We start from the raw sequence: 12,500 nt of genomic DNA, 5'->3' as shown, positions 1-12,500 counted from the left end.
AACAGCTGAGATACTACACAGGACCCTCAGCCTCCCAGATGTCTGGTAGAGGACCCAAGATTGAAGCAAAAAGAGACCAGGGTGTGTGTGTCCGGTGTTATTAAATAAGTTCAGATGAAGATATAGTCTTTTTAACAGATAGTCTTACTTTTACTTAAGTAATCATTTAAATGACTACTTTTACTTCTGCTTGAGTAATTATTATTTTAAATAGCACTACTTTTACTTGAGGACAGTTTTGGGCTGCAGTGCCCACCTCGTTTCGTTAGCACTTATGTGAATTACAAACATGGTTTGTTTAAAATTGTTTATAAACCCCTATAAAACGATTATGAAGCTTTATACAGAAAGAGAACTGCGATGCATGTGAGAACTTCATCTTCTGTCCTTTTTTCTGAGCAGAACCGGAGATGCTCTGCAGACACTTGGCGTGGCGCCTGGGTGGACGGGCGTGAGGGGAGGGGGACATTCTTTACACCAGACAGCAAACATCACGGCTCGAGGCCTCACTCGGAAGGAAACGGGGTACGTGACGGATGCGTGAGATTTAAGTGACCACGGGAACGCACGAGGTACAAATGAAAGGACGAGGCTATTCAGAGTTAGAAGCAGTGTTGGAGCAGGCGTGGAGGGGTTAATGGGCTCGCGGCATTCCCTCGTGTGAGCGGACAGGGAACTTTGAGCTTTGAGCACCAGATCAAAGCGAATCGATTCACGGGACCCAGGCGGAGTTTTTCTGTCCACGCTGTTATACCGTGTCCGTGTTACCCACGGTGGGTAAAGCTACGAGGAAAAATCACGGAAAGGCAGGCCGCCAACAGGCTGGAAATCTGTTCATCGGATTGCTGTGAGAACATGGATAAGCCAAACTACTCCGGGCTCTATCACATGGTGTCCCAGGAGAATTTTGAGGCGTACCTTGCTGGTTTAGGTAAGTCCATGTTTTATTTTCATGTGTTTTTTATTTGGTTTTATTGCAGTTAGCGTGACTTTCACAAACTCCGGTCTTTTGCATGAAACCGCCTTCCGCAGCAGTTACAATGCGATACTCTGGTCCTTTGTGTCTGTCTCAGCCGTGGAGCTCACATTCCCACCCTGGTGTTGCCACTGGAGAGGACGTCTAGACTCAAAAACACGAATAAAAACTCAGTGGAATCCGTAATAATTTGGGCTGGTCACGGTACTGCTGAGATTACTTACACAACAGGGTTTAGCAGTTCTCGCGACTTTATACAGACGGGCATATCATCCAATAACTTCCATATTTCATCTTAAATAAAACAATTTTAAAACATCATAAATATCCGCAGACATGAGCATTAACATGAAATATGAAATCGCTTTTTCATGTCTGGGCGTGTGGAGTTTTTACGTTTATTTATTCACACCGATGTGGCTCACGGGCTACAGCTGGCTGCAGTGTTGAACAGTTGGTTGGTCGGTTCGGGAGTCCTTCTGTTTGGCTGGTCGGTTCGGGAGTCCTGCTGTTTGCTTGGTTGGTTCGGGAGTCCTCCTGTTTGGTTGGTTGGTTCAGAAGTCCTGCTGTTTGGTTGGTCGGTTCGGGAATCCTCCAGTTTGGTTGGTCGGTTCGGGAGTCCTCCAGTTTGGTTGGTCGGTTCGGGAGTCCTCCTGATTGGTTGGTCTGTTCGTGAGTCCTGCTGTTTGGTTGGTCGGTTCAGGAGTCCTCCTGATTGGTTGGTTTGTTCAGGAGTCCTACTGATTGGTTGGTTTGTTCGGGAGTCCTGCTGTTTGGTTGGTCGGTTCGGTAGTCCTACTGTTTGGTTGGTCGGTTCGGGAGTCCTGCTGTTCGGTTGGTTGGTTGGTTCAGGAGTCCTCCTGTTTGATTGGTCGGTTCGGGAGTCCTGCCGTTTGCTTGATCGGTTCGGGAGTCCTGCCGTTTGCTTGGTCGGTTCGGGAGTCCTGCTGTTTGGTTGGTTGGTCGGTTTGGGAGTCCTGCTGTTTGCTTGGTCGGTTCAGGTGTCCCACCCTGGTGTTGCCACTGGAGAGGACGTCCAGACTCAAAAACACGAATAAAAACTCAGTGGAATCCGTAATAATTTGGGCTGGTCACAGTACTGCTGAGATTACTTACCCAACAGGGTTTAGCAGTTCTCGCGACTTTATACAGACGGGCATATCATTCAATAGCTTCCATATTTCATCTTAAATAAAAAATTTTTAAAGCATCATAAATATCTGCAGACATGAGCATTAACATGAAATATGAAATCGCCTTTTCATGTCTGGGCATGTGGAGTTTTTACGTTTATTTATTCACACCGATGTGGCTCACGGGCTACAGCTGGCTGCAGTGTTCGAACAGTTGGTTGGTCGGTTCGGGAGTCCTCCTGATTGGTTGGTTTGTTCGGGAGTCCTACTGATTGGTTGGTTTGTTCGGGAGTCCTGCTGTTTGGTTGGTTGGTTCGGTAGTCCTGCTGTTTGGTTGGTTGGTTTGGGAGTCCTACTGTTCGGTTGGTTGGTTGGTTCAGGAGTCCTCCTGTTTGGTTGGTCGGTTCAGGAGTCCTCCTGTTTGGTTGGTCGGTTCAGGAGTCCTCCTGTTTGGTTGGTCGGTTCAGGAGTCCTGCCGTTTGCTTGGTCGGTTCGGGAGTCCTGCCGTTTGCTTGTTCGGTTCAGGAGTCCTGTTGTTTGGTTGGTTGGTCGGTTTGGGAGTCCTGCTGTTTGCTTGGTTGGTCGGTTCGGGAGTCCTCCTGTTTGGTTGGTCGGTTCGGGAGTCCTCCTGATTGGTTGGTTTGTTCGGGAGTCCTACTGATTGGTTGGTTTGTTCGGGAGTCCTGCTGTTTGGTTGGTTGGTTCGGTAGTCCTGCTGTTTGGTTGGTCGGTTTGGGAGTCCTACTGTTTGGATGGTTGGTTGGTTCAGGAGTCCTCCTGTTTGGTTGGTCGGTTCAGGAGTCCTCCTGTTTGGTTGGTCGGTTCAGGAGTCCTCCTGTTTGGTTGGTCGGTTCAGGAGTCCTGCCGTTTGCTTGGTCGGTTCGGGAGTCCTGCCGTTTGCTTGTTCGGTTCAGGAGTCCTGTTGTTTGGTTGGTTGGTCGGTTTGGGAGTCCTGCTGTTTGTTTGCTTGGTCGGTTCGGAGACCTGCTGTTTGGTTGGACTGAAATCCTGCATCCTGGTCATTTGTGGATAAGAGTACCTACCTATGTTGTTCTCCAACTGCCAGTTACTGACTAATTTACAACTGTCACTCTTATTGTTATGATGATGTCTAGATGTTCGCTAAATCGTAATGCCCTCTGCTTCTCTCTTTAGACATTAACTTTGCTCTGAGGAAGGTTGTGAGCTTGCTGAAACCCAGCAAACTCATTGAACATGAGCTCAGCACAGGTCACATGACCATTAAGACCATCACCACCTTCAAAAACTTTGATATGGACTTCATACTGGGAAAGGAATTTACTGAAGACCTAGGACCTGTTGATGGGAGAAAGTGCCAGGTGTGTGTGTGTGTGAGAGTGAATGTGTAGTGAAAATCACAATTAGATATTGTGTCCAACCAGTAATTTGAGTGTTTTTAATGCCTGAACCTTTGTCTCTGTGGGGAATGGAATAAGTGAAATAAGTGTTTTTATATGATTGTGCATGAGTGATGGGGTGATTGGGTGATTGTGTGTGTGTGTGTGTGTGTGTGTGTGTGATTGGTTATGTGAGTGAAATGAGATGTTAATGTGGATCTAGAGTGTGTAATGTGAATGATTGTGTGTATGTTATCTGCGGGAGAGTGTGTCTGATGTGAATAATGTGGGTGAGGGTGTGTGATGTGTGGAGACTGATGTGAATGTTTGTGTGTGATGTATATACTTATATTTGTGTGTGTGTATATAGTTTATATTTATATAGTTGTGTTTGTGTGTGATGTATGTAGTTGTGTTTGTGTGTGATGGGTTGTGGTGTTTTGTACTCTAGACGACAGTAGACTGGGAGGGTGATAAGTTGGTGTGTGTGCAGCGAGGAGAGAAAGAGGGAAGAGGCTGGACTCACTGGCTGGAAGGAAACCTGCTCCACCTGGTAAACACTTACACAGCTCCACCTCCTGCGCCGTGCTCCCTGCTCCACCTGGTAAACACTTACACAGCTCCACCTCCTGCGCCGTGCTCCCTGCTCCACCTGGTAAACACTTACACAGCTCCACCTCCTGCGCCGTGCTCCCTGCTCCACCTGGTAAACACTTACACAGCTCCACCTCCTGCGCCGTGCTCCCTGTTCCACCTGGTAAACACTTACACAGCTCCACCTCCTGCGCCGTGCTCCCTGCTCCACCTGGTAAACACTTACACAGCTCCACCTCCTGCGCCGTGCTCCCTGCTCCACCTGGTAAACACTTACACAGCTCCACCTCCTGCGCCGTGCTCCCTGCTCCACCTGGTAAACACTTACACAGCTCCACCTCCTGCGCCGTGCTCCCTGCTCCACCTGGTAAACACTTACACAGCTCCACCTCCTGCGCCGTGCTCCCTGCTCCACCTGGTAAACACTTACACAGCTCCACCTCCTGCGCCGTGCTCCCTGTTCCACCTGGTAAACACTTACACAGCTCCACCTCCTGCGCCGTGCTCCCTGTTCCACCTGGTAAACACTTACACAGCTCCACCTCCTGCGCCGTGCTCCCTGCTCCACCTGGTAAACACTTACACAGCTCCACCTCCTGCGCCGTGCTCCCTGTTCCACCTGGTAAACACTTACACAGCTCCACCTCCTGCGCCGTGCTCCCTGTTCCACCTGGTAAACACTTACACAGCTCCACCTCCTGCGCCGTGCTCCCTGCTCCACCTGGTAAACACTTACACAGCTCCACCTCCTGCGCCGTGTTCCCTGTTCCACCTGGTAAACACTTACACAGCTCCACCTCCTGCGCCGTGCTCCCTGCTCCACCTGGTAAACACTTACACAGCTCCACCTCCTGCGCCGTGCTCCCTGTTCCACCTGGTAAACACTTACACAGCTCCACCTCCTGCGCCGTGCTCCCTGCTCCACCTGGTAAACACTTACACAGCTCCACCTCCTGCGCCGTGCTCCCCGTTCCACCTGGTAAACACTTACACAGCTCCACCTCCTGCGCCGTGCTCCATGCTCCACCTGGAGAGGCTGTGGGTGTAAAGTGATCTCCCAGTGGCACGTAAAAGTGCATGTTGTGTGGTTTGGTTAGTGATGCAGCTCCAGTGTCTATTCTTGTAGTCACCAGATTGCTCAGACAGGGTGAGTACTCTAGTGGTTAGTGACCCTAAACCAAACTAGTGGTTAGTGACCCTAAATCAAACTAGTGGTTAGTGACCCTAAACCAAACCCTAGTGGTTAGTGACCCTAACCCTAACGATGTTATTGACCATTGTGCTGTAGCAACTATTAGAAAATGTAAAGTGCCATAATCACAACCTGTACTGTAGGCTGCCACACTACCCAGGACTCAAACCCAAGACTGACAGGAGGTAAACGTGAACCCTGACTACCAGGCCAAAGAGCCAGAGAACCTGTTCATCCTTCCTAAGTGATAGTCTCCATCACAAACCCCATATTATAAGAAAGGGTTAGGGTTGAACATTTTAACACTTGAGGGTTTCTACATGATATTTTTATGTCACTGGGGAAACAATTGTAGGACTGTTGAAGGAGACTATAAACAAGCACCAGGTAGGGTTTCAGAGGGGTCAGGACTGTCATTAGTCCCCAGATGGACTGTAATTAGTCCCCAGATGGACTGCCTGAACTTATTCATGAAAGAAATCTGCCCTGGGCAAAAGCTGAAACAACAACCCTAACAGCAGATTGACTGGCTTTTATTGGAAACTGAGAGTTGATTGGCTGTCTTTTACTGGACACTGACAGCAGATTGGCTGGCACCTCACACTTTGAGAAATAGATGTACAACCAATGAAATGAAAAACTTAAAATATTTCTGGAAACTATCAAGTCATGATCATGCATCCCATTATCCTGTTATCTCCATGGGCAACGAATTGTAAATACTGAACATGTAAAAGGTTTTAATGAGTACTGTATGCCAAAGTCCTAAATTAGTATCAAGTCACAATATACTAGATGATCTGTGTCTAGGGCAGAAGTCAGCCCTTTATTTCCATTACTTCATTCTGGACAAAGGACGTTCTTTAACACTTGAATACAAAAAAGTCTGCTGGTCGTGTTTACCCCAATCCATTCTCTTTTACACTTGATGCAGATAATTGTGTAGAGGTGCAGGCCAGGACATACGGAGGGGGTGTGTAGAAGGGCAGGGGGGTGTGTAGAGGGGTGTGGGGTGTGTAGAGGGGTGGAGGGATGTGTGTAGAGGGGCGTGGGATGTGTAGAGGGGCAGGGGGCGTGTAGAGGGGTGTGGGATGTGTGTAGAGGGGTGGAGGGATGTGTGTAGAGGGGTGGAGGGATGTGTGTAGAGGGGTGGAGGGATGTGTAGAGGGGTGTGGGATGTGTAGAGGGGCAGGGGGCGTGTAGAGGGGTGTGGGATGTGTGTAGAGGGGTGGAGGGATGTGTGTAGAGGGGTGGAGGGATGTGTGTAGAGGGGCGTGGGATGTGTAGAGGGGTGTGGGATGTGTGTAGAGGGGTGGAGGGATGTGTGTAGAGGGGTGGAGGGATGTGTGTAGAGGGGCGTGGGATGTGTAGAGGGGCAGGGGGCGTGTAGAGGGGTGTGGGATGTGTGTAGAGGGGTGGAGGGATGTGTGTAGAGGGGCGTGGGATGTGTAGAGGGGTGTGGGATGTGTGTAGAGGGGTGGAGGGATGTGTGTAGAGGGGTGGAGGGATGTGTGTAGAGGGGCGTGGGATGTGTAGAGGGGCAGGGGGCGTGTAGAGGGGTGTGGGATGTGTGTAGAGGGGTGGAGGGATGTGTGTAGAGGGGCGTGGGATGTGTAGAGGGGTGTGGGATGTGTGTAGAGGGGTGGAGGGATGTGTGTAGAGGGGTGGAGGGATGTGTGTAGAGGGGCGTGGGATGTGTAGAGGGGCAGGGGGCGTGTAGAGGGGTGTGGGATGTGTGTAGAGGGGTGGAGGGATGTGTGTAGAGGGGTGGAGGGATGTGTGTAGAGGGGTGGAGGGATGTGTAGAGGGGTGTGGGATGTGTAGAGGGGTGTGGGATGTGTAGAGGGGTGTGGGGCGTGTAGAGGGGCAAGGGGCGTGTAGAGGGGCAGGACAGGACATAGAGAGGGGGCGTGTGTAGGGGGGGACAGAGTGGGGTGTAGAGGGGCAGGGGGGCAAAGATAGTGTAGAGTTTTGATTCTTTGGTCACCAAAAACAAAATGCTTTTTGTTCTGCCCCTAAATCCTCTTGTATCCTTTTCCCTTCTCTCTTTCTCTCTCGTTCTCATTCTCTCTTGTGTCTCCTATGTCTCTCTCTCTCTCTCTCTCTCTCTCTCTCTCTCTCTCTCTGTCTCTCTCTCTCGCTAGGAGTTGCGGGTAGGTGATGTGGTGGCCAAGCAGATCTTTAAGAAAGCTGAGTGAGAGCCTGGGAATGACAACAGAACTGTGTGGTGAGCGCTGGTCTGGATTTGGGAAGAGACATGAAAGTTGCAGTTCTGACACTAAACAGCAGAGGGCCGTGTTTAACCACAGACTCCAGCAGAAGAAAACATCCCTTAGTAAAAAAAAAAAAATCACTTTTACAACTGCCCCTTTCAGTCAATGAGTAGTTGTGTGGAGAATTAAAGGTTGTAATTCAAAGTAAAATGGACAAGGAGGGTGCTGCATGCCTGCGCATGTGTTTAATGGTAAAACCAGCTGGCTGATATTCCAGCTGTGCTTTGCTTCTTTGGTTAATATGAATTTTGGTTCTTGAAGCAGGCTGTGGGGTTTGGGGTTTGAGGCACTGTGTTAATGAAATATGAGTAATAGCAGTTTTGTCACAATATCCCACATTTAGGCCTTTAGTTAGAAAATATGCAAGTGTCCATTTGCAGAGGATGCCTTGTGACTTAAGTAATTTTTCTTTGCATCTTGTCATCTCACATGAAGGGGTTTGAGTAAATTAAGGATTGTTTTTTGTTCTAATTTTTGATTTAATCAAATTAATCTTTTTCTGATGCCATTAGATACCACTAACAGTAGCTCTAACAAAAAGCACCTCAGAGCAATGTAAGCTTTATCCTTCAAACACATTTTATTTCATTTGTTGAAAATTCCTCTTTTTACCACCAGAGTGCAAATTATTCACTACTTACAGATATTAACTACTCATAAAGGGCTGTAGACTTTGTTCATGTAAAGATCCTTTGAGACGATGTATGTTCTAAAAGTGCTATATAAATGAAAGTGAACTGAATTGTTCCCCTATTCTCCTGTATTTTTTTTTTTTTATCATTTACATCTTGACTTGCTGTAACTGGTCGTAAACACCACCCCAATTAAAGAGCTCATCACTTCTCACCTCACACTTAAAGGTGTATCTGTTGTAAGTTGTTTGGCCGTGTTCGCCACGTGTCTCATCTTACGCTTTTATTTTGCACTTTCCTGTCAATTTAGTCGCATCTACACATTTACATGCATTCATAAGAGATAAAAGAAGTGTACACCGGAACACAGTGTCTCCCCACATGCTGGTGGACACTGAGGAGCTTGTGAAAGCCTGAAAGATCTAGTTAGTCAGTCTTCCTTGGTCCTGCTCAGCCTTTCTAGAGAAGGCTAATTGAGTTCATCTTTACTTGGAATGCAAGCTTATCTGTGTCATAAAATCCCAAATTCTGTTTGAAAGTATAGAAGTATAAGGGTGTAAAGTAGGGAGCTTCTTTACAAAACAAATGTATTAAACTAAGTGGGAACTGAAATGACTGAAGAAAGAAGGTCTCGAAATTATGACTTCATATGAACATTATGGTTGTTTGACAGTTATGAGAATGAAAAGAGGAGAGGCTGTGATTGGTTAGGATCCAGGCCAATCATCTCCCTATGATTGGTTAGGATCCAGGCCACTCATCTTCCTGTGGCTCTGAGTGGAGGACAGACATCGCTCCACACATCTCCCGGGCAGCTGAGTGGCTGTCTATCTGGGACATGGTCATTGTTGTCATGGTAATGCCATCACACTCCAACCTGCAGTCATCTTGTTCAGTACAGAGCTCATCTGAAAAAAACAATACAGCAGAAATTATGACCCAGAGTTACCACAGTTTTCACTTTCTGCCAGAAATAGTTTCTTCTGGGTACTAAGATACAGTCATGAGATACAATAGGGAGATACATTACTGAGATGCATTCTCAAGTATAGAAAAGCACTTATTACCACTGGAACATCTTATCTCTTGACCCTAATAGAACAAAAATAATCCAGGATTTCTTTTTAGTACAATTGCACATTTAACGCCAATGCTCAGATTACATCATCACACAGTAGTAATGCGTTCATACATTTATTTAATGAGAAAATTAAGCACATTAGAGGTAACATTAATAGTATTAACATGACATCAGGCAGCTGCTTTGAGATTAGAACAACCAAGCCAACAACAACTCTAGAATCCTTTACACAGATCCAAGAGCATCTCTGATCTCACGCTCAAAATCCTCCACTTGCTTACTAGAGTCACTGCACACACTTTCTTAAGGAAATCTTACCTGAAGTAATTGAACCTTTACTAAATTTAATAAACTGCTCCTTGAACATTGTCTATGTTCCTAAATCATTCAAATTAGCAGTAATCAGACCATTTATCAAAAAATCTAACCTTGACCCATGTCAGACTACAGGCTGATCTCAAACCTTCCATTTATTTCCAACATCCTAGAAAAAGCTGTAGCTCAGCAGCTAAGTTCATATCTGAATCAGAACTAGATACATGAAGTCTTTCAGTCAGGGTTTAGGCCTAATCATAGTACAGAGGCAGCCCTGATTAAAGTAGTTAATGACCTGTTGTTGTTGGCTTCTGTGATTATATCACTTGATCTGAGTTCAATATTTTGACATTAAAGATCACAATATTTTATTTGACAGACTCGAAAGATGCTGGGATTAGGGGAGTAGCCCTTTCCTGGTTTCAACTTTATCTAGCCAGTCACTACCAGTTTGTCAACATAAATGGAGACTTTCTAGCATAAAAAAGGCTAGCTATGGTGTCCCACAAGGAGCTGTTCTAGGGTCTCTGATTTTTTTCGTTGTATATGCTACCTCTAGGTGACAGTATATGTAAACCCTATGCTAGTTTCCATTGCTATGCTGATGATACTCAGCTACCCTGAGTTCTTACTAAAACTAAAAACTTTGATCACATCACTTCTGTCTAGTGCCAATAATTAGAAAATCTACCACAGGGGGCAAAGCCTTTTCCTGTAAATGCTCCAACACTATGGAATAACCTTCCTGTAAATGTTTGAGATTTAGACACAGTTTCAATATTTAAGGCTAGGCTGAAAACCAATATGTACAGAGTTCTGGTAACCTGGGATGTTATGATGCTGCCACTTTACCTCTGTTTTGTCACTCAGGTTTGTTGACAGAGAGTGTCAGATTGCTGATGTTCCAGGGTGCCCTCATGCCTGTGTTTCCTTCCGGCTCTTTCCTTTTAGCTGTGCTGCCATAGTTAGATCTGCTGGAGTCCATCATTGCTTTTTATAGTTCCCTAATTTACACACCCTCATACCTGGACATGCCTAATCTAGGCTCTCTTTCTGCTGAGGTGCACCTACTCATGATGGCATGACGTTACAGAGTCTCAGCCTGTCCCAGCTGCCATGGCTCCTCCCACCTCCCCTGATGTCCCCTGCTATAGCCCACCACACCTCCACCCCAGACAATTACTCTACGTCGCCCTTAATGAACATTCTCTTGCGGGATGGGTTTATTTTTCTCTTTAAATTGTTATTATTGTGGGGTCTTTTGGCACGCTGAGGCGGATACCCCCCCTTTGAGTCTTGGTTCCTCTCAAGGTTCTTCCTCAAGCTCTAGGGAGTTTCTCCTCACCACTGTCGCCCTTGGCTTACTCACTGGGGGCTTGGACTTGGACATTGGTAAAGCTGCTTTGTGATGGCATCTGTTGTAATAAATGCTATAGAAAGAAATTTTGATTTGATTTGATTTGATTTTCATTTTTCATTTACAATTACAATTTTCATTTTAGATTTAATTTTTTGTTTATTTAAGCTGAAAAATGTAGTTAAAGGAGTTCAGACAATTCTCATAATTATTTAATTATTCATTTATGTTTATAGTATTAAATCTCTGTATATTTACTATAGTATTAAAGCTCAGTATATTTCTGTTGCTGCATTAGGCTGGGCTAACAATTTTTCACTTAGCAATTTTTGTATATTTTTAATTAGGTATTCATACATAAACATAAACACAAAAACTTTTACCTAATACACATGGACACAATTCATTGTAAATTTGGAAAACTAATACTGAATAATAAAATTAATTACAGTATAATTAAAAAACTGTATTTATGCCTTAGGTTTGTTTTCTGTGTGGTTTTCTTTTTATTATTTCTTATTACATAGTCATAGATTAGAAGAAAGCATTAATCCTTAGAATGAGCAGAATTCATTTTACAGTCTCTCTTCACAGACATGCAGTGTGAGTCAGATCCTCACATAACTGAACTACTTTGAACTTCAAAGTCATGCATGGTGGCTCACGAAAGCTGTGTGTTGCTGAGGGGGCGGTCACTGCAGGGGTGGAACAGCCTCTGGTAAAGATGATGAATTTGCATATGTATGTAATTTGAAATTTCCCTCCACTGGCTTGGTCAGACTGAACTCTGACATCCTGCAGACTTCGTGCTGTGGCGAACACTCACTGTATCTCGGCCCTGTTCAACCAGATCTACTCATCCTGAAAACCAATCTCTTTCAGCGCAGGCTCAGAGACGACCAAGATTATCGAGCCTCACATTCATATGCTTGTTATGGTCTCATTAAAAAAACAGTTGCATTTGTGTTGTTGTGCTTCTAATATAATGATGGCTTGAAATTTGAAATTGCTGCCAGTGACAACAAGATAACAACATTTTATGGACATCAGAGTCTTTAACACTGTAAGACAGACAGGATCTGGACTCCTGCTTGGTTGGAAACTACATGAGCTAAGAGTGAATCATAAAAGTTAAAAAAGCGAAGAGTGAATGATACAGTTCAGAGTTAATTGTAAAGTTAAGAGTAAATGGTGAAATTCAGAGTGAATGGTAAAGTTAAGAGTAAATGGTGAAGTTCAGAGTGAATAGTAAAGTTAAGAGTGAATGGTGAAGTTCAGAGTGAATGGTAAAGTTAAGAGTAAATGGTGAAGTTCAGAGTGAATGGTAAAGTTCAGAGTGAATGGTGAAGTTCAGAGTGAATGGTAAAGTTAAGAGTAAATGGTGAAGTTCAGAGTGAATGGTAAAGTTCAGAGTGAATGGTGAAGTTCAGAGTGAATGGTAAAGTTAAGAGTAAATGGTGAAGTTCAGAGTGAATGGTAAAGTTCAGAGTGAATGGTGAAGTTCAGAGTTAATGGTGAATGTTGAAGCTTTTCTCACCTCCTCAGTACAGCAGACAGGCAGTTAAAGTCAGCAAATACAGTATAAATGA

General features: G+C 45.3%; 2 protein-coding genes across 3 annotated transcripts in view; one reads left to right on the top strand and one right to left on the bottom strand.

Moving 5' to 3' along the window:
• Positions 1-486: 486 nt before the first annotated feature.
• On the top strand, positions 487-8,372 carry rbp5 (retinol binding protein 1a, cellular). The gene is made up of 4 exons (XM_027005940.2): positions 487-931; positions 3,265-3,449; positions 3,919-4,020; positions 7,398-8,372. Exons 1-4 carry the CDS (start codon positions 856-858, stop codon positions 7,449-7,451), a joined length of 417 nt encoding a protein of 138 aa, XP_026861741.1. The 5' UTR covers positions 487-855; the 3' UTR covers positions 7,452-8,372.
• LOC113574787 (tumor necrosis factor receptor superfamily member 3) overlaps positions 8,302-12,500 on the bottom strand; it is a 9,091-nt gene continuing 4,892 nt past the window's right edge. For both annotated transcript variants that reach the window (XM_027005939.2, XM_027005938.2), the window contains one exon: positions 8,302-9,066. In XM_027005939.2, the coding sequence (XP_026861740.1) occupies positions 8,900-9,066 (167 nt within the window). In that variant the 3' untranslated portion in view covers positions 8,302-8,899. The remainder of the gene's footprint in view (positions 9,067-12,500) is intronic.

Source organism: Electrophorus electricus, chromosome 10 (assembly GCF_013358815.1).
Source record: "Electrophorus electricus isolate fEleEle1 chromosome 10, fEleEle1.pri, whole genome shotgun sequence".
Lineage (NCBI taxonomy): Eukaryota > Metazoa > Chordata > Actinopteri > Gymnotiformes > Gymnotidae > Electrophorus > Electrophorus electricus.
The sequence above is the reverse complement of the archived record's forward strand: the minus strand, read 5'-3'. Positions and strand labels throughout refer to the sequence as shown.